The sequence below is a fragment of the Lactuca saligna genome, chromosome 2 (genome assembly GCF_052625555.1).
Source record: "Lactuca saligna cultivar CGN05327 chromosome 2, ASM5262555v1, whole genome shotgun sequence".
Taxonomy (NCBI): domain Eukaryota; kingdom Viridiplantae; phylum Streptophyta; class Magnoliopsida; order Asterales; family Asteraceae; genus Lactuca; species Lactuca saligna.
In genome coordinates, this window is record NC_136418.1 from 163786110 (window position 1) to 163811567 (window position 25458).

General features: G+C 34.2%; 1 protein-coding gene and 1 non-coding gene across 2 annotated transcripts; both read right to left on the reverse strand.

The window, feature by feature from the left end:
• Positions 1–1569: 1569 nt before the first annotated feature.
• On the reverse strand, positions 1570–1642 carry TRNAA-AGC (transfer RNA alanine (anticodon AGC)). The gene has a single exon. It is a non-coding gene; the product is annotated as a tRNA-Ala (tRNA).
• A 6463-nt stretch (positions 1643–8105) lies between these two features.
• On the reverse strand, positions 8106–10203 carry LOC145032525 (RAP release 2, galactose-binding-like domain protein, putative (DUF1997)). The gene is made up of 6 exons (XM_078981359.1): positions 9847–10203; positions 9333–9523; positions 9197–9242; positions 8725–8810; positions 8485–8601; positions 8106–8384 (listed from the first exon to the last, which is right to left on the reverse strand). The coding sequence occupies exons 1-6, from the start codon at positions 10106–10108 to the stop codon at positions 8313–8315; spliced, it is 774 nt and encodes a 257-aa protein (XP_078837485.1). The 5' UTR covers positions 10109–10203; the 3' UTR covers positions 8106–8312.
• Positions 10204–25458: the final 15255 nt, after the last annotated feature.

Here is a 25458-nt window from a genome sequence, read left to right on the forward strand (position 1 = left end):
ACGCTCAGGATTTTCTGCTAAATATCCCTATTGATAGCCTCAGCCGACATATGTCTCTTGTGGAGTACCGAACTATCCTTTTTCACCGCCTCACGATTCCTCTATTCCCAATTAACGAGATATGCTCAGCTTTCCGCAAGGCATGTTTGGACACGTTTGGAGAACATGCGGGTTTATTGTAGAGAGCTCCCTAGTTTTAAGTACCGATATGATGTGGTTAAGGATGTTCTCCTTGATGCTTGTCAGTTTGCTGGTATTTCCGTGAAGAAAGTGCGAGTGAACTTTTTGACGGACCCGCAGAATGGAAGATCCACACTTTGGCCGGCTGACATTTTGGTTTTTGGATAGGTAGGAGTGAAACACGCTTGTGTGGGTCTTACTGGGTTCTCTCCTCTCGTCGGGTTGAGGAGCAAAGGTTTCACAGCAAGGCATGCCGCTTTGAAAGTCGTTGCGTGCAAAGTAGCAAAGCACTAGAATGCATGTATAGAAAATCAACATGTGTTTGTATCTTTTGTATTTGATACACTTGGTTTTCTCGCACCAGAGACGGTGTAGCTCTTTAACAGAGTCCAATGGATCATGTATTTTAATGTTATATCTCCTAGATCCACAAATATTGTTTTCAAAATAATTAGTTTTGTCATCCAGAAATGACAAGCAACGTAGCTTTTTAGCCGCTTGCCTTCTGTCGATATGTATTGAACTATATATGATTTAGTTTGAATGGTGACAATCCAGAATTTTCTATAATTTCTATAATTCAAATGAGCTCTTAAAATAATATCCGATGTTCGAATTAATTAGGGCGTGATACTGGAATAGGGATGAATCTTTCACCTTCTTATTTACTGTTTTTTTAGAAAATTTATAATAATAATTATTCTTGTTAGAACTTAGAAGTAGTAAAATCTAGTATGTATAACTATCAACAAAAGACATATACTATATCAAGCGATCTATACCAGTTAGCCATAATAAATGATAATATCTCTCGTTTTTCATTAGAGTAGAAAGATTAATTATACTTTATATCCATACTTGGTCATGATAAATACAAATCGTAATACAGATTCTTAAGTTCATCATCTGAATTTGCATCGAATATATTTACAAGTTCAATGTACATCGACTTTTTTCTCACTAGATATTTCATGTTCATAATATAAAATAAACATATCTTAGATTTTGGGGGATTCAAGGATGATAACCAAATCCATGCGGCTAACAAATTTTAAAACAGGGTCTAGGTGCAATTAACCATAAATAGGATAAGAATTCTTTTCTCTCCTTGTGGGTGGGGGGTTGGTACCTAGGTTTATCTTGCTAACATAAAAAATAAATATATCTAACGAAAAACAAGTACATATGGTATTTGTGTCTATGTAATGACTGAAGGATTAAGAAATAAAAGTTAAAAAATTAAAAATTAAAAATAAAATAAATAAATAAATAAAAACGTTTTATCAGGAATAGGAAAACTTTAAAGTTTAAACTATCAAAAGATGAGAGTACATGATATACAAATTGAAATGAGGGGTCTAAAAAGACGCAACTAAAAGTTCAAAATTTTGGAGATGCGGGGTATCGATCCCCGTACCTCTCGCATGCTAAGCGAGCGCTCTACCATCTGAGCTACATCCCCAAGTTACATTATATTGCTTCATTTAAATTACAAATATAATACTTATTGTTCTATGTTTTGTTTTGCTGACCCTTTTCTTCTTAAGCATGTTGAATACCAAAATCGTACATGTTAATGAAAAATAGATTTTTTTCCTTATATTTAAATAATAGCTTTTATAAAAACAAGGAAACTAAAAATAATATTATAATCATGTGAAAGTAAACGTTCTTACAAATAACAAAAAAATATAGTAATAAATGTACTAGTTAAATTATATAAAAACTTACAATGATTATTATAGTAGGCTCAAACTAATAGCCAAGTTTAAATTGTAACAAATAATTAACTAGATAAAAGTAGCTTAAAAGATTTATCATAATCTTTCTAAAATATTTGATAGAGTCCTTACGCTTTTAAACGTACATTATATATATATATATACTAGGTTAAAACCCGTGGAACCCACGGGTGCTGTTTTTGAATTGAATTTAAAAATTAATTATTTAATAAAATATTATATCAATAATTCTGATAACTTATAAATTGTAATATTGAATATTTAAATAATTTTTTTTATTGGTAATTATTTAATTACTAACTAAATGGGAAGTATTTAATTAGGAATGAAGATTTTTGAAAACTATTTTTTTTTATTCATCATTCTAATTGGACATATGCAGATGATACAATACTAATGTGTGTAATGAAATTAACATAAAATACAACAATACGTAATTATAAAAAAATACAGTAATATGATGGATTAAGTGTGATTTCTTAAAATTGAATAAAACGACGTTACAAAAAAGTTGGCTACAAATTTCGAAAAACTTCCTTATAAACAACATTGGAAGTTTTATTTCTGAGTTTGCCATCTTTATCTAAAATTAATAATTTTAATCCCTCTCTACTCTGAACTCTAGATAAGGCAACATACAATTGTCCATGTGAAAAAACTGGATCTTTCAGAAACAGACCAACATTTGACAACGATTGTCCTTGACTTTTGTTAATAGTCATTGCAAAACATACAGCCAAAGGAAACTGTCTTCTTGTGAATTTGAAGAGAATCTTTTTTTCTGATGGAGTTAAAGACATTCTTGGAATAAAAGTCCGATTTCCAATATTAGTCCCAGTTATTATACGTGCCTCAATAACACGTTTGCCCAATGATAACACCTGTAGTTCACGTGTAAAAGCAAATATAATTAAAAGTTTATAAAATAAAATGAAAAACCTTTTGAACAGATTCGTGAAGAAAAATGCGAAGTCAAGAAGGACTGTGAAATGTGATTTGTTCAATATTGGAGTCAAATGCAGTTCACGTGTAAAAGCACAAATGTTCGCATTTGGTAATACAAATCAAAATTGGGTTTCGCATATGAGATTGTATGGATTGGGGTTAAAGATGCGAAGGTGATTATGGTTAATATTCATTTCGTATTTGGTGAGACAAACAACTCAAATGCGAATGAACTAAAAAAAAAAATGACTGGAACATGCGAAGAAAGAGGGTGAATGAAGAATGTGAATTTTACAGTAGAATGCGAATTGGGGAAGAAAGCTAAGAATTTCGAATTTTTATTATACAAATTGATTGATTTATTTATCTGTCTTAATTGTTAACTGCGATATATCAAATACTTATCAAGTTAGGGGCAATATGGTCTTTACATATATAGCAATATTTTTATTATACAAATTGATTGATTGATTGATTTGTCTTAATTGTTAATTGCGATATATCAAGCAGATGAAGTAAGATCGATTGTTTTGAAATGCAATGTCAAATCTGTTGAAGGGTGTAATGATTATTGTTTTCGAATGGTATGTGTTCGATTGGTTATTGGGTTTGTATACAGGGATCGATTTTAAACGGAGGTTAAAGATTGTGGGAACGAATAACTGTTAAATTCGATGTTTTCTGGAACGAAGCCTTGGTTATTAAATGAATCATACGAAGGATCTGTTATTTGATTTTGGAATTGGGGCGAATAATCGAACGATTTGGAGTTGCGAATTTGATTTTGAAAAGCCAATCAGTTGGGTTCGCATATGAAAACAGATAAGTTTTGATTTTGGATTCGCAATTGGGTTAATTGGGTTATTGATTGAGGGACGATTCGTGAAGAAAAATGCGAAGTCAAGAAGGACTGTGAAATGTGATTTGTTCAATATTGGAGTCAAATGCAGTTCACGTGTAAAAGCAAAAATGTTCGCATTTGGTAATACAAATCAAAATTGGGTTTCGCATATGAGGTTGTATGGATTGGGGTTAAAGATGCGAAGGTGATTATGGTTAATATTCATTTCGTATTTGGTGAGACAAACAATTCAAATGCGAATGAACTAAAAAAAAATGACTGGAACATGCGAAGAAAGAGGGTGAATGAAGAATGTGAATTTTACAGTAGAATGCGAATTGGGGAAGAAAGCTAAGAATTTCGAATTTTTATTATACAAATTGATTGATTTATTTATCTGTCTTAATTGTTAACTGCGATATATCAAATACTTATCAAGTTAGGGGCAATATGGTCTTTACATATATAGCAATATTTTTATTATACAAATTGATTGATTGATTGATTTGTCTTAATTGTTAATTGCGATATATCAAGCAGATGAAGTAAGATCGATTGTTTTGAAATGCGATGTCAAATCTGTTGAAGGGTGTAATGATTATTGTTTTCGAATGGTATGTGTTCGATTGGTTATTGGGTTTGTATACAGGGATCGATTTTAAACGGAGGTTAAAGATTGTGGGAACGAATAACTGTTAAATTCGATGTTTTCTGGAACGAAGCATTGGTTATTAAATGAATCATACGAAGGATCTGTTATTTGATTTTGGAATTGGGGCGAATAATCGAACGATTTGGAGTTGCGAATTTGATTTTGAAAAGCCAATCAGTTGGGTTCGCATATGAAAACAGATAAGTTTTGATTTTGGATTCGCAATTGGGTTAATTGGGTTATTGATTGAGGGACGATTCGTGAAGAAAAATGCAAAGTCAAGAAGGACTGTGAAATGTGATTTGTTCAATATTGGAGTCAAATGCAGTTCATGTGTAAAAGCAAAAATGTTCGCATTTGGTAATACAAATCAAAATTGGGTTTCGCATATGAGGTTGTATGGATTGGGGTTAAAGATGCGAAGGTGATTATGGTTAATATTAATTTCGCATTTGGTGAGACAAACAACTCAAATGCGAATGAACTAAAAAAAATGACTGGAACATGCGAAGAATGAGGGTGAATGAAGAATGCGAATTTTACAGTAGAATGCGAATTGGGGAAGAAAGCTAAGAATTTCGCATTTTTATTATACAAATTGATTGATTGATTGATTTGTCTTAATTGTTAATTGCGATATATGAAATACTTATCAAGTTAGGGGCAATATATTTTATTTGAGTTATAACCAAAATCAACTAACTTGTCCAATTTAAAACAATAAAAGTATCCAAAAATATTCAAAACCAATAATATTTGACATCCTAAATACCCCAAAATAAAAATCATACCAAGCAATTAAAATATCTTTATAACCAAAACAAATGATCAAAATATATTAAATGTGTCTTATAACCGATAGAAACTCACTTTTCAATTTTTGGAATCAAGAGTGGAGTTTCCTCTGCGGTTGACTTTCTTTTAGCCTTAGTTGAACTTAAATCATATCCAGAATCAACATCATAAATTTCTTGGAGGTTGCGCTTCAAATCACCTGATATTTTGCAAGGACTTGTTGCGGTTGACTTATCAACTGTTGAGGGTGTAAAACTTTCGTTTGTTTGTGAGATCACATCCTAATTTAAAAAAAAAATGTTTGATTCCTAAAAAAAATAACTAATATAATTAAAAGTTTAAAATTCTAAATTTTTTTGAGATTGTATTTAGATAAAAACAAACAAATTTTAAAATTTCATACCATAAAAAAAAGTTACTGTGCACATCTGAAAAAGACTATTTTTAATTTTTTTTAAAGAAAATGAACTTGTAATGTTCATTAGTTTTTCGTCTTTTAAACTGAAAAGGTAGAAGAAGTAGACGATTAAGAAGAATTACAAAAAAGAAGAAGAATAGAAATCATACAATGAGAACGTGATAGATACAGATAAATAAGAACATGGAGGAAATAGAAATATTAGTAATTCTGATTTTTGAATACACTAACCTGATATTTAATTCTTGAAGCGTTGCAGAATAACAAAGAATGAAGAAGAATACGTTTGTTGTGGTTTCTATGGAGCAAAATTGTTATGGAGCATAATGGTAAAAACAAAATAACCGTATAAATGATATTTACGTTTGCTGAAAAATACTGCAGATTTTTAGGGATTTAATGATTGCAATATATTGAATTTGCAATCAAAATAAACAAACTTTCAAATTTAATCGTGATTTTCGAATCTGATTATTCATTAACATATTTTTTCAAATTATTTCCATAATCTTTATTCATTTAAAATTAATGCATGAATATTTTGAATGCAGTTGACAGCTAAAATTTCCTGATATATTGCATCAGTTTGAACTTTTATTCAATTTTCGGATTCAATGGCATTTACGTAAATATAGAAGAAAAAATGAGCGGGAAAACTCTATTTTGGGGGGCTGGGAGAATGCCACGTGGCCGAGTTCTACTTATTTATTAGAATTAGGACATATATATATATATATATATATATATATATATATATATATATATATATATATATATATATATATATATATATATATATATATATATATATATATTACATTTACATCCCTACTATTATGATAAAATAATAATTTTTACTGGCACATCACATTATATTAAACCTACTCAGCCACATAGAATCATTATTTCAAATTTCAATATTCTTTATCTAATCTTTGCAATTAAGACATTAAATATCAATCATTAATATAAAATTTGTTTTCCGATACTCAAAGTATATATGTATATTTTACCTTTGTGTATCCGTTTATAACCAATACCTGCAATTAAAGGTATTAAATTAGTTATTACATGAGGTCAAACATTATTTGTATATCAAAACAAAAGAAATAACTTACTAGTATAAAATTTGTTAAGAAAGTTTAGGATATTTCAGTGTTCAAATTGGCTGCTCAATTTGTACACTAAAACATGTTTTTATCAAAAAGTATATTGTAATTTTTAGACAAGTCAAACTATTACCCAAAATTGCAAGTATTCTCCGATAAACAAAAGTCCCGACGGATAAAAAAAGCGTAAATATATAATTTCAATTGTGACAGATAGATTAAAAAAAAAAAAAAACAATTTACCATATCATTAAATCATAGAACTACAAATTCAAACTTCTAAATAGAGTCATGAGGTCCATAGAAACCAGACCACTATCATGTAAGAGAAACTAGGTTCACTGTCATGTTAAAGAAAGTTACAAAAAGTGTATAAAATCATTAAATTTTTCATTCTTTTACACATGACATAAACAATGTCTCATCTATCCTAAAAAATGGTTTACATATTTATTTTATTCGACCATTATAAATTTACATGAAAATCATGTAACTTTTTTAATTTAATTTTTTTTTAGAATAATTGATTAATTATTATGATTTTTAACTATCAATATTCGTTTAATTTTGTAATCATGGTTCCCATAGGTTATCCTTCTTAATAAATAAAGAACTTTTTGTTACATGTCACATTTTCATTTATTTTGTCACATGTAATGTTGTGATTATTTTAAATTTATGTTTATTCCACATGTCATTTTATGGTTTTTTCATTTTATTAAATTCTAGATAGTATTTTAATGCAATAATAAATACATATCAATTTAATTAATGAACTGTCTTTTTAATTTCAAAATTACTAAATTAAAGATTCAATAATTTTTTTTATTTATTTATCTAAATTATTTGTTTAAATTTAAAAGAGAAAAAAACAATTTATGTTTTATAATTCAATATTTTATCACTTTTCTTATAATTCCATATTTCTCAAATGTTTAGAATTTTATATTTATTTTTTTTAAATAAATTCATGTAATACATGAGTCTCACACCTAGTAACCTAATATATAAATATAATAAACGTTAAACACATTATATAATCGCATAATCACTATGGAATATGAATTTTATAAATGACATATTATTGAATATTCGATAGAATAACTTATTTAGCGAAGAAATAATAATTATTTGATTTTAAATATAATTTATGGTCTAAAATGAAATGCTATAGAATGGAGTGTGTTAAATGTACAAACACAAAAGCAAAATAAGCAACTAAAGTGGTTAATAGAAAAAAAAATCACCTCGTGACTTTTAATTCAATGGTTATGCCAATTAATAATAAGTTATAAAATAAAGAAAAATTAAATATTCCAAATTAAATGATGATATATATAACATTAGTATACTAAAATATTAAGTAAAATAAATTCTCATTAGAGATGTTATAGCAATGTAATCACTCATTTTAAACAAAAAGTTTAATATTGTAACGAGTAATACCCTTACCGAATACCGATCATAACTTTTAAACAAAGTTAATACAATTAAAACAACAATAACAAATCCACCACTAAGTTCAATAAAAATGCTAAAAGAATCAAGAGTTTTGATATCACTAAACATGTTGAAGTTCTTAAACGATAAAACAATCAAATACAGTCCAAGATAAAAGGTGATCTTCGTATCAGATCCCACCATTTCCAAGAGGCTGTCTGGAGGTGTCACCAGAAGCCCACGCTTCATAATCTTTCACCAACTGCACATATGCACATACACACTTTTTAATTTTTCTCATTTATTTTCTTAAAACATCATTTATCCATACTAACACTTGATGTGAGAAAAAAAAGACATGCCTGTGCCATGAAGCGAGGAAGCATGATCTTGAGTATCTGCTCAAGAACTTGAGTGCCACTTGATTCAATAGTTCCAATTGGAATTGCTTGAAAAGGGAATGGAATCTCAATGCTAACCTGAAATAATTGTTGCAACATTGAACTAGTTTTAAGATTCTAGAAAACTTAAAGAAGCCGATATCAATTTTGAAGTTTGAAGAGTTGAGGTCAAAAGTAAGATAGATATATTTAAATAATCACCTCGATAACAGTGTCGGATGTGAGTTTTTGCAAGGATGAATTGCTCTGGTTGTTCGTATCACATGATATTTGATTCACCATAGAAGCTGCATGCCCATACGAAACCAGTGTCAATGGACTCCTGAAAAAGCATTATGTAATATAACTTAGAACAAAATTAATAGCCTCAAAATTCTCCCATGCTATATGAGCTTCAGTGTTTACTTTTAGATCCATGGCGTTTGGTTCAAAGAAAGGAATTGGAATTTGTCATGTGTTTGGTTGTCAGGAATGGAATTCGTGAGCGAGAAGAAGGAAAGCAGATGGAGATAAAGCCATATGCAGCAGTCATATTTATCTCAAATTAATGAATTCTTATCAATATTTGAGTTCATAATGAAATTTCATCTGATCTCATAAATCAACAGCATATTCCCAACTCAACCTATTGATAAAAGCAAGTAAGAAGATAAGAGGCTAAATAATTGATCACCTTCAAATTTATTATTTTGTGCCACCACGATCGGTGACCCCTCAAGCTGCAGTAAGTTGAAAATGCAATAATTATTCATGCCACAACACCATAAATGGTAGTAAGATGAAGAGGAGAATTCGGAGACTTAAAATACCTTACAGGACAAGAGGTTAATAGAACAGCCATTAGGTTGTTCTTCAACTCGAACTAGCAAAACAGGGCAAACCTCAAAAGCAAAGAACTTGAATTTGTACACATAACACCTGAAAGTCTTGTCATCTATCCTTTCGATTCTTTGAGCATCCAGAACAGAGTATTGGCTTGCAGGAAGGCTCATATACTCCACTGTCATTCACAACATAAATGAAACCAAAACGGATAAGTCATAAGTGTACACCTCCAAAAAATTGTAAATTTTCCCACTTTAGCTACTACAATTCAATCAGCTGATTAATTATAATCAATAACTAGTTGTTTCATGTAATCTATTAGTCAAATTCGAACAACTAAAAACAGCACTCACATAATGAGAACATTACAAGCTCACAGCATACATGAACACGTTTTATGCAATTGAATTGAAAGCATGAATTCGGAATCAATCAGAAGAAAACAAACGAAAAGCATGTGAATCATATGAAAAAAACGAGCAGAAGATGAAATATTACGTAGAGGGCGTTCGAGTGGACGAACTGAAACGGATTCGGTTCGACGAGCAACGAATCGAGCTTTTGGCGCAGAAGAAGAATCAGCTGAAACGGAAAGTGAGGGCTTCGACGTATCATCTGAATTCATTGACGATGAAGATGATGTTAACCCAAAATAGGCACTACGGGGACTGACTGAATGAGGATTAGCAGGGTTTTTTCTGAATTGAGTTGAAATTGAACAAGAACGTGACGAATAATAAGAACTAGAGTTCAATGCCATTGTAGAAAGAAGATAAAAAAAAGATATTGCTTATTTGATTTGTGTTATCTCACAGGTTAGAGGGAAATGAGATAACTGATTGAAGAGGAGATGTGTATGGTACGGGTACCGATCATGTGGTATAGAATTAGCCCACGGGTGCGACGTTCTATCTTGGGCTCATGTTAGCTTAAATATACATAAACCTACTAACATGCCCGAGTGCTAAATGGCGCGCCTTTAGCTACGAAACCGACAACCTACGAAAGAATATGTCAAAGAAAATAGAGTAAATTATACGAATCGTCCGTTTTAGGTAATTCGTATATTTGGCTTTTAACTTATTTTTTTAACTTGGAATATTTTTATTGTTTGTTTTTGTTATGCGATTGATATATGTCTTACCTAAAAAGATTATTTTGTCATTGAATTTTTAATTTATTTAAATAAGGTGTGTATGTAAGGTAAGGTGAGATGAATGTGAGGTTGAGGTGTATTTATTTAAATAAATTAAAAAATAAAGTGCAAAATAATTTTTTTTAGGTAAGACAGGGACCAAACACAACAAAAACAAATAGTAGAGACTCAAATTAAAAAAAAACAAAAAAACCAAAAATGCAAATTAACCCAAACCATAGGGACCATTCATGCAATTTACTCAAGAAATACGTATTTACAAATTTTTCACAAGGTTCTATAATTTCTGTTTTATTTAGGGTAAATTTTACAAGAAATATTATGTTTTTATAAAAATATTATTTTGACATTGTCTTATTTTTCTATTCAATTGAGTCATTTAAAATTTTATAATGTTGATCACTTAGCCAATCAACCTAATCATTTACTGACAATATATTTACATGTTAGTCTTAAATGTATTAGTCTTAAATGATGTGACATAACGACATTGTGTCATTTGATTGTATGGCAATTATTAGGGATGAGCATATGGACCGGGAACCGGCACCGGAACCGGAACCCGATGGAACCGTTTGGGTCGGGACCGTGACATAATTTTTGTGGATTTTTGGAATCGGAACCGATATAACCGGAACCGGTAGAACCGGCAAAAACCGGAACCATATGATGCTATTTTTCGAAAACCGATTCCAACATTTGAAGACACGACAAGAACCGGTAGGAACCGGGAACCGGTAGAACCGAAACTGGTAGAATCGTCGGGCCGGTTCGGTTCTTGATTTTAGCCGAAACCGGTTCCCGGTTCCGGTCCGATTCGGGCCGGTTCCGGCCGGTTCGGTCCTTTTGCTCATCCCTAGCAATTATGACATGTCAAAATTGAAACGAACGCACAACAAACTTTAAGTTTCAATTTTTTTTTTACAATTTTAGCAGTTTACATTAAGAGAGTGTTTTAGATTTCATTTAAAAATAATTTATTTACTTATTGACTTCTTGAAAAGTCAATAAGTTAAAAAAAAATGTTTGTGTATATAAGAAAGACTTTGAAAACAATTTTTTGTTAATTCTTTTAAAAAAAGATGCTAAAAAGTCAAATTTCTAACTTTTTAAAACAACTTATAACTTATTAAGTTTTCTAACTCATTTTTGGTCATTTTATATGTATAAGTTAAGTAGGAGCGGCTTAACTAATTTGAAGACTCTAAGCAAACAAAAAAATTGAGACCCTTCAGGTAAGCAAACATATTCAAACTTGAGACTCTTAGTTTTATAAACCAACGCTTTTACCACCATGTAAAACTCTAACTTGTCTTTGTAACCCAATATATCTACTCTAATAAATAAGAATGATTTTGTCACATGTTGTAACACCCGTAGATTCGAGCTAGTCAATTTAGAAACGATAAGCGTCAAAAATGACTTTTTGATGGAAGATTCTTATTTTATTTTGTTTTGGGAATAAATTCTGCAACCGTTTTCTTTGAAAGATTACTATGATTTTAAAAACAAAGCATAAACAAATCGGTCTTTTCTGACCGTGAAAATTGGGGATGTCACAGTTGGTATCAGAACATTAATTTAAGCGAACTAGGAATTCGTAGGAAATTTCTAGACTTAAACTTAGAATGCTAAGTAATGATCGTGAGGAGTGTGTCTAAAATATGTTAGGTAGTACACCTAAATTGACACAAGCAATAGTTTATTTTAGGAATGATGCCTAAAATGTTTTTATGTGCTAAATGTTTTGTGAGATAGCTATATCAATGCTATTATTTGTTTGGATCCATGGTCTGTTGCCGACCGGATCTGGAAACCTTATGTATTTAGGATTCTAAGCGTACGACTACGATATTAGAACTAGCATGTAAATGTTTCGGAGTGATAAGGATGATTTAAATATCTATCGTGAATGAGGATCAAAATTCACCTTATTCGGCGTTTAGATCAAAATGGCAAGCACACAAAGCAGACTGGAAAATGATAACCCGCAGCCTGAGTCACAAGGGATTGGGAGTGCACCAGAAATAACAGCTATACCGGAGCCAATCACAATGGCAGGAGTATACACAACGGTGCGGATGAGGTTGGACAAATAGATGAAAGAAACAAGGTGTTTACTTCAACAAAGTAAGGACGAACTTGTTGTGCCAGTACGCCAAACACCTATTCTTGAGGCAAATATCTGGGTTGCTAAGTCAGTTGAAGAAATGATCGACGACAGGACCGCCAACAAGGTTGAACTTGGAAAAAGAGGAAATTTGTGGAGTCTTCGAGGTCGAACAAAAGTAACATGTTCTCGAAGTCTAGCAAAAAGGGAGGTAAAGAAAAATGGTGCGGGAAATGCAAAAAGAAAAACCTTGGAAATTGTGGCGAGGAGGTGACATGTTTTAAGTGTGGAAAGCATGGGTATTACGCCAACGAATGTACATTCATCGAAAGGGTATGTTATGAATGTAATGAGGCAGGGCACTTCAAGCAGGATTGCCAAAAAGGGAAGAAGCTACAAAGCCAAAGGTATCGCTGAAGCATTATGAGAGATGCGACGAAGAGGTGACTTGCTACAAATGTGGAAGGAAAGGCCATTACACCAACAAGTGCACATCCGTCAAGAAGGTATGCTACGAATGTAATGAAGAAGGGCACTTTTCTAGAGATTTCCCAAAGAAGAATGAACCAGCAAAGCCAAAGGCATTCCACATGATCCTCGATGAAGCAGAAATCAAACGCGAGGATTAAAGGATGAAGACTTCATATCTATGTATAAAGTATGTATCAGGAAGTGTAGCCTACTAGAGGCGTAGTATAGGGTGAACTTGAACCTTTGTGTAATTGTTTCAAGAAATAATATAAACCCTAGTTTTGCTAACTGATGTGTTGAATTATTGTGTGATTTTCTTGTATGGTGACTTGGTCGATTGCGGGACAATACTTGGGACGAGTATGAGTAGGTGTGAAAGGTAGTAGATGCATATACTACCGAAAGCACATGACTCACACTTGGATCGGGGAAAGTCACAAGGTTACCAAGAAGCTAGTAATTAATTCCGTTTTATTCTGGTATGTCATTTACCATTGTTTCGGTAATGACTAGTAAGATGGTTGTTATTCCAACCCTAGTGGTCATGTCCAATTAGGGTCTGAATACCGTGAGAATGTTACGGGGTTCAGAGAACCAAGTTCGATGTAACATTTGACGTAAGTCAGAAGATTGAAGTCAATGCGATCATTGGTATCGCGCTCGTTGTTAAAAGCAGTTTGCAGATAGAAATGCTACATGCTGAAACATGATTATATCACATTAGAATATGAAGGAAAGTATATTCCATTCTGGAATTTGACTCTAAGAGACTTGAGTATAAGCGTTGCATCATACGATGAGAGGTCATTAGAACACGACCCATCGGTTTGTTACAATAGATAAAGGAAAGTACTTATCCTAAGAAGAAGAAGAAGTCATCAATAAGGACTTAATTGATAACTCGAAGGTTATGATTGAAAGTCCAACATACTACGAAAAGCAGATACATGATTGAGCATCGTCTTCGGTCGAGAAGCCCTAGAGTTAGATACTCTTTCGAGGAAACATAGAAGTTACGGTTATTACCTAGGATGAAGAGATAACGTATGGAATCATTATACAAGCCCTATTTCGTTGATGATTCCGCGACGTAATCATCCTAAGGGGGAGATAATTGTAAAGCCCGTAGATCCGGACTAGTTAATTTAGAGACGATAAGCGTCAAAAATGACTTTTTGATGGAAGATTATTTAGAAGGAGTAACCTTAAATAAGTTGTAGTATATGTTACAAGGATTTCGTGCATATAAAGAACGCCGAAATCCGAGTTATAACGAAGAAGTTATGACCCGTCGAAGTTTCGCGATAAACCAGACACGACGCTGAATGACGTAAAAAATGAATTTATGTTAGAGCAATATTTAGCCTTAGCGATCTAAACAAAAGCTGTAGAATACATTAAACTGAAAGCGTGCATAAAAAGAACGCCCAAATCTAACTTCGTATGAGGAAGTTATGATTTTTCCGAAGTTTCGACTTAGCAGTATGCAACCAAAATCCTCGATTTGAGATCAAGTGATTTTTAGCCCGAAACAATCTAAATAAGAATCGAATATCTCATCTATAGTAGTGAAGCGATAAAAAGATAGGCGGAAACGGACGTCAGATGAAGAAGTTATGAATTTATAACGGAGTTTTCCTATCCCGGCCTACTAAAAATAATATAAAAGTTATATATTTATAATATATTAAAAATAAAGTCAAAATTAGCCAACGGAGTCTGAATGAGAGTTGTAGAGCATATTCTCACCTACGGGTCGATATAAAGAATGTCGAAAACGGACTTCGTATGCGAAAGTTATGAATTTCTGAAGTTCGGGGCGCGAAACCCCAAAACTGTCAGCCACCACGATGTGGTAAAAGTGCCACGATGTGCCAGGAGCTCTAGAGTCTGTTAGACCCACTTGCAATGACACATTCAGTGATGACCCATCAACCACGATGTGGTAAACTGTACCACGACGTGGCAAGGGAAAATTTTTCCCTATAAATAGATTTGAAGGGCCAACCGAGTTTGGGGTTGCTCCAACTCCTCTCTCTCACTCCCGATACCCTCCATAGTCATCCCGAAGTACCCCCGAAGCCCCGGTTTCCTCCCGAGACCCGAATCAAGTCATGAAGCCCGAAGATCCCGAGAAGTGAGATTCCCGAGCCGAAGCTCTACCCGCGAGAAGCCCGGTTTTTTGTGAAGATCTTCCAGATCTACCGAAGAATACCTCATCTACAAGCCGTAATGCTGTCCGATCATCTTCTGATCAAGTGAGTGTGTGGTCACTTTCTTCTAACACATAAATATTAAGTATTTGCTATGAAATATGTGCTATGTGTATAATATAAAGTTGTTTATATGTGTGAGTGTATAGTCCCTTTCATAACACGATTTTAATACAAGTATTGTTTGAATGTATTAAGTATATGTTTTGTGTGAGTGTGTGACCACTTTCTTCTAACACATAAATATGAAGTATTTGTTATGAAATACATGCTATGTGTTTATATATTGTTGTTCATTTGAGATGAGTGTGGAATGGATGTTTTCTATAGTTTTTAAATGAGTTAAACTGTATATGTGTTTTATATCTACAAATATGTTGGGTAGAATATAGGTAGATGAGATAGTTGGTGTGTGATAAAAGTATGAGTTGGATAATGAGATAAGATGTGATATAGATCTTAAGATAAGGGTGACAAGTGGAAAATGAGTGAAACCTTTACCCAAACGATGGCCCCCGTCATTCAGCAGAGTAGGGATGACAATCACATACTATTCTAGACAGTCAGTGGAACACTAGCAGGCTCGCAACTTGTAGGTGTTTGTGAACGATGTGTTCACCGGTTTACTCTAAAAACCCATTGACATGTATTGCGAGAGGGATCTCGAGAATGATACTATCAATAAACAACATAAACTTGTTATTAGATCTGGGAGTATAGATCAGATCAGGATTTAGGTTAGTAAATTGTCCCTAGTCCGGGAGTATGGATTGGGCACAGTTTCAGATCCAGGAGTATGGATCAGACCAAGAGGTTAGTTTTAGATCCTAGAATATGGATCAGGTGAAGAGATTAGTTTTAGATCCATGAGTAGGGATCAAGTAAAGAGGAAAATTTTAGATATGAGAGTTAGATCGTGTCATTGTGGGGATCGATAGGGTAGGATAAGAGTTGTTTTTATATAGTGAAATTATATAAGCTTGTGGGTTCTATATGTATATATATATATATATATATATATATATATATATATATATATATATATATATATGATATAATATTGTAGGTTGAAAACCCTATATGCTCACCAGGCTCCCAAACCTGACTCACTCAGTTTTCTTTGTATCACATGTATCAATACGAAGACATATTTCACTAAGAGATTAAAGGAGATGTAAATCACTAGTGTAAATAAATGTATGTTCTGTTTATGCTTATGTGTCTGTATCGGAACATGAGATCCCAAGATTTTGTTATATAATCAAAATACATTTATTTAAGAAATGCTTTGATAAATTATTATCATATTTTGTTTTGAGAATAAATTCCGCAACCGTTTTCTTTGAAAGATCACTCTGATTTTTAAAAATAAAGCATAAACAAATCGGTATTTTCTGGCCGTGAAATTGGGGATGTCACACATGTCATATTCTCCTTCATTTTGACACTTGTCATTTTCTAGATTTTTTTGAATTATTTAATATCCACTTGTCATTTTTATAGTTTTTTTTTCTTTTTTATTCAAATCGCACATATTAAATGTCATCTCATATTAATTAATTTTATAAATATATTAATTAATGTACATAATAACTTTCTATTTTTAAATTCCTCTTTCTATTAATATATTAATTAATATATATGTATATTAATGTAGATAGTACAATCCACTTGTGAATTCATATTAATTAATTTTATTAGTACAGATTAATTAAGACAAATTACATAAATAGTCCATGCGGTTTACCAAAAGGTCATAAACTCAATCGTTACTTATTTTTTATATGAACATGATCCTTATGGTTATCAAAACTTTTTTTTAATAAACTCGTATAATATACGAGTTTCACACCTAGTATCTTAATAAATAAGAATGATTTTGCCAAATGTTTTTCTTTCATTTAATTGACAACATGTAATTTTGTTATAATTTTGAGATATATTTATTTTCCACTTGTCATTTGCTTCATTTTTCATTTCCAATATATCATTAATTTAGTTTCCATAAATTAGACCTACTATAATGACTATTAATTTCAAATTTGAAATTTGAAATCTAAATTTTAATTTCAAATAAATATATAGTTTGAACCTTTGTAATTAACATTTTATTATAATTACCCTGTTTAGTACATTGGTCTGACAACTAAATATATAATTTAATTTATTTATTTTTCGCATTTTTTTCTCAAAATTTTCACTTATTATAGATTTAAATTCAAATAGACTCCTCATTTAATCATTCATATTTAACATTTGTTTTAATCAACTCGTATAGTATACAGGTCTCACAACTAGTATATATTAACAAATTAAGGTTTAAATTTGGAGGGCCTAAGCTCATGCTTAGTTTTGCAAAAGGTAGATGCGGCCCTAAAGTTAAGCCAAACATTTTTTTTAAAACAACTTATGGACTTTTGTCACTATATTTAAAATTGTATAAATACACATTATATATATATATATATATATATATATATATATATATATATATATATATATATATATATATATATTAAATTTATCTTGCCTTAGCTACAATATACTGCCTTCTCTTTTGTCTCATATTACTCTTTTATTTTCCTGGTTTTGTCTTTACTTTCTTCATTCTATTAATTTGTCCCTTATTCTCCTTCTAATTCTGTTTATTTCTCTTTACTTCGTTCTTTTATTTTTTCTTCTTCCCTTCCTTTTACCAACATGGATTACTGACAAAACTTTCTTTTTTGTACGTGTCTTTTCCCCTTTTGTTTGTGTCCACGTGTTACTTTCTTCTTTTTCCCTCTTTCTCTTTCGTTCAAGGTCCACCGTTGTTTCTCTTCGTCATTCCTTCTTTTTGTTCCACGTAACTTCTCTCTATTCTTCATCTATTTTCCCCTTCCGTTGTTTTTTTTTAATTCTTCCTTCTGTTTTCTCCATCTGTCTTCTGATGTCTCTTCCGGTCAAACGGAGACCTCCGCTTGATGCTTCCTCCTCTACTGGTCAGTCTTGTAAGTCTCAGCATCTAGCATTCATTTTTGGTCTTCCTCAATACGTTGATTGTGGTTACTGTAGTTGCGTTTGTCAATTTTGTGGTGCATATTTCTGGTACGTTGAAAGGGTGCTTAAGCTTTCCACGCTTGGTCATCTAAGGTATAATCATTGTTGTCGGGATGGGGGTGTAGTGCTTCCTTACCCTTCTAGGGTTGCCCCTGAATTCGTTGGCCTCTATCAAAATGCACGCTTTTTGAAGGACATTAGGGCCTATAATAGCATGTTTTCCATGACTTCTTTTGGGTCGAATGTAGATGAAGGTGTAAATGATAATCGGGGTCCCTGTGTTTTTAAAATATCGGGCCAAATTTTTAATAGGATATGATCACTGTCTTCGGATCCTGCAAAGGGACCCAGGTTTCTTCAGCTCTATCTGTTTAATACAGAACACATGGTGGAGAATAGATTTAGGGCTTTTGATGGTCCTAGGAAGAGTGATGTAGATTTTAATATCGTTCAGTTTCTGGTAAGATTTTTAGGGGCTAATAACGAGTACGTGTGGACCTTCAAGACCACTAAACTTATGGCCGATGAAACTAGTTTAGAGTTCTATGCAGTGCGACTATTTAACAATGTGGTTGATCGTAGATATGAATTGCGCTCACCTGAATTGCCCTTAGCTGGATCATTGGGTTGCATAGTAAGCAGCGATGATAAACCCTACACCACATATGCCATTATTATCTTTTCACATTCGAGTCGGCCTCAACGAATTAGTAAACTGCATCCGAGCTATATGCCTTTACAATACCCACTTTTGTTTCCATATGGAGAGGAAGGTTGGTCGCCTCGCTTGAAGAAGGGTAATTAGAGAGGAGTCATTGCAAGAAACCTTACTGTCAATGTGTATCATGCATACTATATCCATGGTCGATAGCATATCTGGTCTCCTATTGTAAATGCCTCTCGCCTGTTCCAACAGTATTTTGTTGATGCATACACATGTATAAGAGAAGGACGGTCAGACTACATCATCAACCATCAGGATAACCTTCGGTTCGATTATGTTAGTGGCCTCCATGACGCCCTGTCAAAGGGGGACAGGAAGACAAGGCGTCGTTGGCAAACATGTCTTCTTACCTGCGTCATTTATTGGTGGACCCCGGTTTATGTACAGTCATTATCAAGACGTGCTTTCAATATGCAGGGTCTATGGCAATCCTCAGTACTTTATCACATTTACATGTAACGTCAAATGGCCTGAGATGACCCGCTATATTGAAACACATGGTCAACCAGATGTCCACAGTCGAGCGGATATCATTGCTAGAATCTTCCACATCAAAGTTCATGAGTTTATTGGCTTTCTTAAATAGGACAAAACATTTGGTGGTGTTGATGCATGTGCGTCTACGTTTCCTTTCTTATATGTATTTCTTCTGATATGTTCACTGTTTTGGTCGACGAGTTTTACATTCTATTTACAACTACTTAAATTTCCATGCTATTAGAGTGCTAAAAATCTTACATATGACATATTGTATTCACTTCACAAAACTTATATGTGTTTCTGAATATTCCCTTTTGTTCATATCTAAAAGTGTGTTTGATTGAAATTTTGGATCTTTCCTAATTTACCCATGTGTTTTGTATCATACTGCTTCCATCACAGAAAAATAACATCCGCTTAATATGCTATTTTTTTTATCCTTTCCTAATTTACCCCTGTGTTTAGTATCATACTGCTTCCATTTGATTCACAATGTGATGATTTATTCCTTTTTTTGTATTGAATTTTATTGTTGTAGTTCTCTATGAAAAAGTTTACTATTTGAAGGATTGGCCATCCTATTATTGCTATTTCAACTGTCCTACTGATTTCTTTTTTGTAATTTTTTATCATTTCCTACACATTAAACTTTTCACATATACCCCTTTCATAAAATAAGTTGTTGGATACTCTCATGCCCAAACCATATGTCTCACTGATTTACATAATCAGTCCCCATTAATTTAATTAATCTCTTTTGATCGTTAAATTAATTCCAAATTAATTCTTGAACAATATTAATTAAATAATATGATTTCTCAATTAATATATTATACTTATAACATATTAATAAATCACAAATAACCTCTTTCTCAAATATCCATCATGTCAGATTGTTCTGGTGAAGGTAACCCAAAATAGACCATGTTACTCTCGGGTCAAGTACATATCAATTATAGTTATGGGCTTAGACACTTAATTCAACACAAATGGCATTTTCCGGTAACAGGAAGTGCCACGATCGGTATGAAAGGTCGTTTACTCGTCTTCTTTTTTCATTTGAACTTGGTGGTAGCCCTTGTAGGCATCGAGAAAACACTTGAACAAGAATCCTTCTAAAGATTCAACCTTTTGGTCTATCTTTGGGAGGGGGTAGTCATCCTTTGGATAGACATTATTCAAATCAGAATATTCAATACACATTTGACATGATCCATCGCGCTTCTTCACCATTATTGGGTTTGGAATCCAAGTAGGAAAATTGTCGCCCGGAGGATGTCTGCATCCACCAGCTTTACCACTTATGCGTTGATTGCCTTGCTTCTATCGTCTGCTTGCCCCCTCTTTTTTTCTTGATGGGGGTGCTCCTCGGAAGAATATTCAAGTTGTGCTCAATGACCTCGTGATCGACTCTTACCATGTCCTATTGTTTCCATGCGAAAACCTTTAAATTGTTCTTCAAGAGGGAAACTATTTTTAGCTTTGCTTCTTCTCATAGGTTGGCACATATTCAGTCTGTTTGCTCCAGGTAATCTGGATGGATGATGTGCTCTTCTTTTTGGCAATCGTCCTTTGACTTTTTTGGTGCTCACACTAGCTCTGGTGCGATTATAACTTGGTGTAAGTGTTGTGCTCGTAGGTTAATGATAACTATTGTGACTGAACCAATATGCGTGCTAAACTTGACAACACCATGGATTGTTGATGGTATGGCCTGCAGTTGAAAAGGCGTTGGTCGTATGAGCAAGATGTTATGCTATGTTGGGAGGGGTATCACGAAATATTTGATCGTTCGCATGATTTTATCCCTCCCATTATGACTGACAGGGGTAAATGGTAAATGTATGGTGCCTAACGGTCATAGGATGTGCCCTGTGAAGCCTAAATGGTCTGCCTGTAGGGGGTTTAATCCTTCCTTCTAGGAGGTGGGTAACTTCATAAAACAATGCTCATACAGTCTGTTCGTGCTGCTACCATTGTTTATATAGACACGGTAAATTTGTGTTTGGCGTATGTAAGCAGTGATTAGGAGTAGATCATTGGGATCCCAATTTGGTGGTCTTAGGTCATCAATCGAAAATTTGATATTAATTATGTTGCCACATAATACCTCAATGTCATCCTTTGCTTTGTAGGGCTCTCCCCTCTTGCGTGGCCTAGAGATGGTGAAGATGTTGTTCTTTTTCTCTGGGCGCTTGTCTGCGTCTTTCTGAGCTCGAGCATTCTTCTGATTGTAATCGGACTTGGATCTCAGGTCCTTTGCGATATCGAAGAGGTCCCCTTTTAGCTGATTTTCTTCAATATCTTTCTTCAACACCGTGCACTCGCCGGTATCGTGAGTTTTTCCCTTGTGATACTCACAATACCTGCCCTTTTTTTCCATTTTTGAAGGAGTTTTCTCGATAGCTTGGAGATCGATTTGGTGGCCCCGATACTCGTCTTTGCCAAACAGACAATTTTTTCGAGATGGGTGTCACGAGTGTCGATTATGCTTGTCATGGCCTCTGTCCTGGAACTCTCGATAACTAGTGTTGGGACAAGAGACTGCTTCTTCTTGCTTTATGTATACATTGGCAACAACTTTTAGATTGACTTCTTTTCTCTCTTCACCTTTGATCTATCTGAGATATTTCTTGACTCTATACTTGAGCTCGTCTCTTGACTGAGGTACCATACCCTGCATCTTCTTTGACAAAAGGCTAGTTAGTAGACCATGGGAGAAGACACCGGCTACAAGGAACTCCTCATGACCCGAGACTTTGAGCTTCACTAGAGTGAATCTATCGTAATACGCCCTTATCGAATCTCCTTCCTTTTGATTTCATGCCATTATCGAGTTTAGATCTCCCTTCCCCCTCGTTAGTTGTAACATCCCGAAATAAGGTATGCATTGATGACCCTAACCTTTTATGCATTTGTCAAGGCTAGTCCTTATTTAAGAAAGGGTGGCAGCTGAGTACTTCGGGCGTACACGTGTGTACGCCCAACATACTCATGTGGTTGCATGGATGCAGAGGCCACCTAGTACATTGGGCGTACTAGAGGGTACGATGGGCGTACTAGGCTCAGAGTGTAAACCCTAATGCCTTGTGTGACCCTATTTTAGGAACATGATGGCCTTATTTCTAACCACCATTTCCAGCCTCCAACTTCCCTCAAACCTTAAATCTCGTTTCCATAGTTTGTGTGAGTGCTTGTGCCTTATTAAGTGTTCTTGTGGATTTCTTTTATGAATGAGGAGTCTTGAAGGAAGGATAGTTGGTGTTCAAGCTCTTGGATCTAAGTTCTTCTGTTGTTGGTGCATCATCTAGAGGTATCAAGCTTGATACTTGCTCATTGTTTAAATTAGTTCATGTTTGGATCCATTTATAGGGTTTTATGTCCCAAGCTTGAAGCTTTGTGAGTTTGATGAACTCCAGAGCATAAATCATGTCCTTATAAGTGTATTTGGATGTTTAGATTCATACAAATGGGAGTTGGTCGTCTTAATCCTTTCATGCATGAGTTTTGTGGACTTATATGTTAAGAATGTTAGATTTTGTGAGTTTGGGACTTTTTCAGCCATGCTAAGGCTTAAAAGTCCACGACTTTCTGGTGTAATGAACCTTATTCAGCTTAGATCTATAGTGGTAGTAGTTGTCTTAACGGATTAAGACCAAATAAGTGAAAATGAAAGTTTGGGGAGTACGACGTGCGTACTCCCAGTTATGCGCAATGTAGCACTGAGTCAACTCCGATGCATGCATGGCTAGTTGTACGCCCAACATAGAGGGTTGTACGCCTAGCATACTCACTGGGTGTTGACTTTTAGGCTTTTGTCCAATTTATGGAACTTTAACCAAAGAGGAATGTGATATTTACCCTCTGTGATTTTGTAGAGAGAGTCGGTCTAGCATTCAGAGGTTATTAGTATGAATTATTAATTAAAGTGGAATGTGATATAATTAGGCGGAGTTAAGACCGACAGTTTAGGTGTGAGGTTGTTTACTTTCCAGCGAGAGGTGAGTCTTCTCACTATACTTACCTATGTGGTAATTTCTGTGTGACCGGAGGGTCTTATTCATTTTCTGGACCTGAGGGTCTTAACTGTATGACTGACCAGAGGGTCTTATCTATTTATGTTTTATTTTGCATTATCTTTGTGACATATGTTATTATATTACTTTATGTATATGTTGAGTTGTGACCGGAGGGTCCATATTGAGATGTGAGACAGGAGGGTCCTCACTGAGACACATGACCGGAGGATCCTTATCGGGATCAGCCACGAGAGGCTAATTATTTTGTACATATGATATTGTGAGGAACTCACCAACCTTTGTGCTTACAATGTTGATTAAATGTGTTTCAGCTACATCACAGGACCGCAGGAAGGCACCGACATGATTGTACACAACATCATGATTGTACACACCAGCCTGATATTTAGAGTTCTCGAGGATTCTGGGATATTTGACTAAGCTTCCTAATAATTGTATTTGAAAATCAGAAATTAACAAGAGTTAATGCTATGAACTTTGTTTTGATGATTTAAAAATGAAAAAAAATGTTTGAAAATTTTGGTTGTTACATTAGTTGCATAAAATTGTTAAGGAAAAGGTATCGTAACTGCTCGAAACTCGAAATGCTTCCAGTCGTAGTGCCTTGACCCATTTCATGTGTTTCCCGATAGCGTAACAGGGAAATACGTGCAAATGAATCATTTGTCCATCCTTAGCGACGTCATCGTCCACTCATAAGTGTTGATATGCTCATCGGGATCAGTTGCATCATGAAACTTGGGGATGTTTGGAATCATCGTGAGTGTGAGATCTCATACTACAAGTACTTCTGATAAGAAAGCAGAGCTTCTGCTTCTCACTAAGTTTCCACATGTAGATATGGAAAACTACCATACATCATGAATTGTTGAGCGTAATACAGGTTCCCGTATGCTAGGTTGTACATTGTTGCTTGCAAGATGTACTGTTGTAACTATGAGCTCGATTGCGTGCTTTGCTACAACTATGAGCTCGATCCCGACTATTGTAAAATGTATAGGTTCAACCCTTACGACTGTTGAGCATGAACATTGAGATGTTGCACCAATGACGAGCGAAGGTTGGATTATTACGATAGTGTTGCTTGGGGAAAGGATCCCTGCGACTGTTGGAAGCAGGGTTGAGCATTGGAGGTTGTTGAGCGAAGTGCAGAATATGCGACATGCCTGCTATTAGAGAGAACTGATAGCTTGAGATTGGATGTTGTTCGGAGGATAGTATGGTTCCTGGGGACCAAGTGTTCGTCCCCTCCTGTTGCGGTAGTGAGTGCGACTGAGAAACCACCAGTTATGACTTATGATTCGACATTTGTAACTGTTGGGTCGGTGGCTGCGACTATTGAGTTGCTATTGACTAAGGCGCTATAGTCGTGGTTGTAACCAGGTGATCTGTTGTGACGGGTGGCGGTCGCCATAGGCTAGTGATTGTTTTTGTTGCGGTTCTCGTTATTAGACCTGGTGTTTGTATTGTTGGCGTGTGGGTGGAGGCCTGTCCGTCCGATGCAGATGGTTGTGTGCCGTTGAGCGACGACATTAATTGTAATGGACTCGTTCTCCTCCGCCGGACGATGTATGTCCCTTTCCCATCATCGTCGACGTCTAGAGTTGTATCAAGGTTGTTACTCTAAGTATATGCCAGCATGACGCCAAATGTTGTGATATGGACCTTAGGCTTAACGTCATCACCTTTTGATTCCAGTTGAGTAGAGTCGTGTAATCAACGGAGAGATAACATTGGTCGACGTACGGGAGGGAGTACCGAGACGAAGCTCTGACGGTCTAGTTAGTGTTTGATTGAGGATAAGGTAATTAGGGTTTGTATGGAGAAAATTATATTCCTTCTTGTAGAGAAGAAGGATCTTTTTATACCTGTCGTTC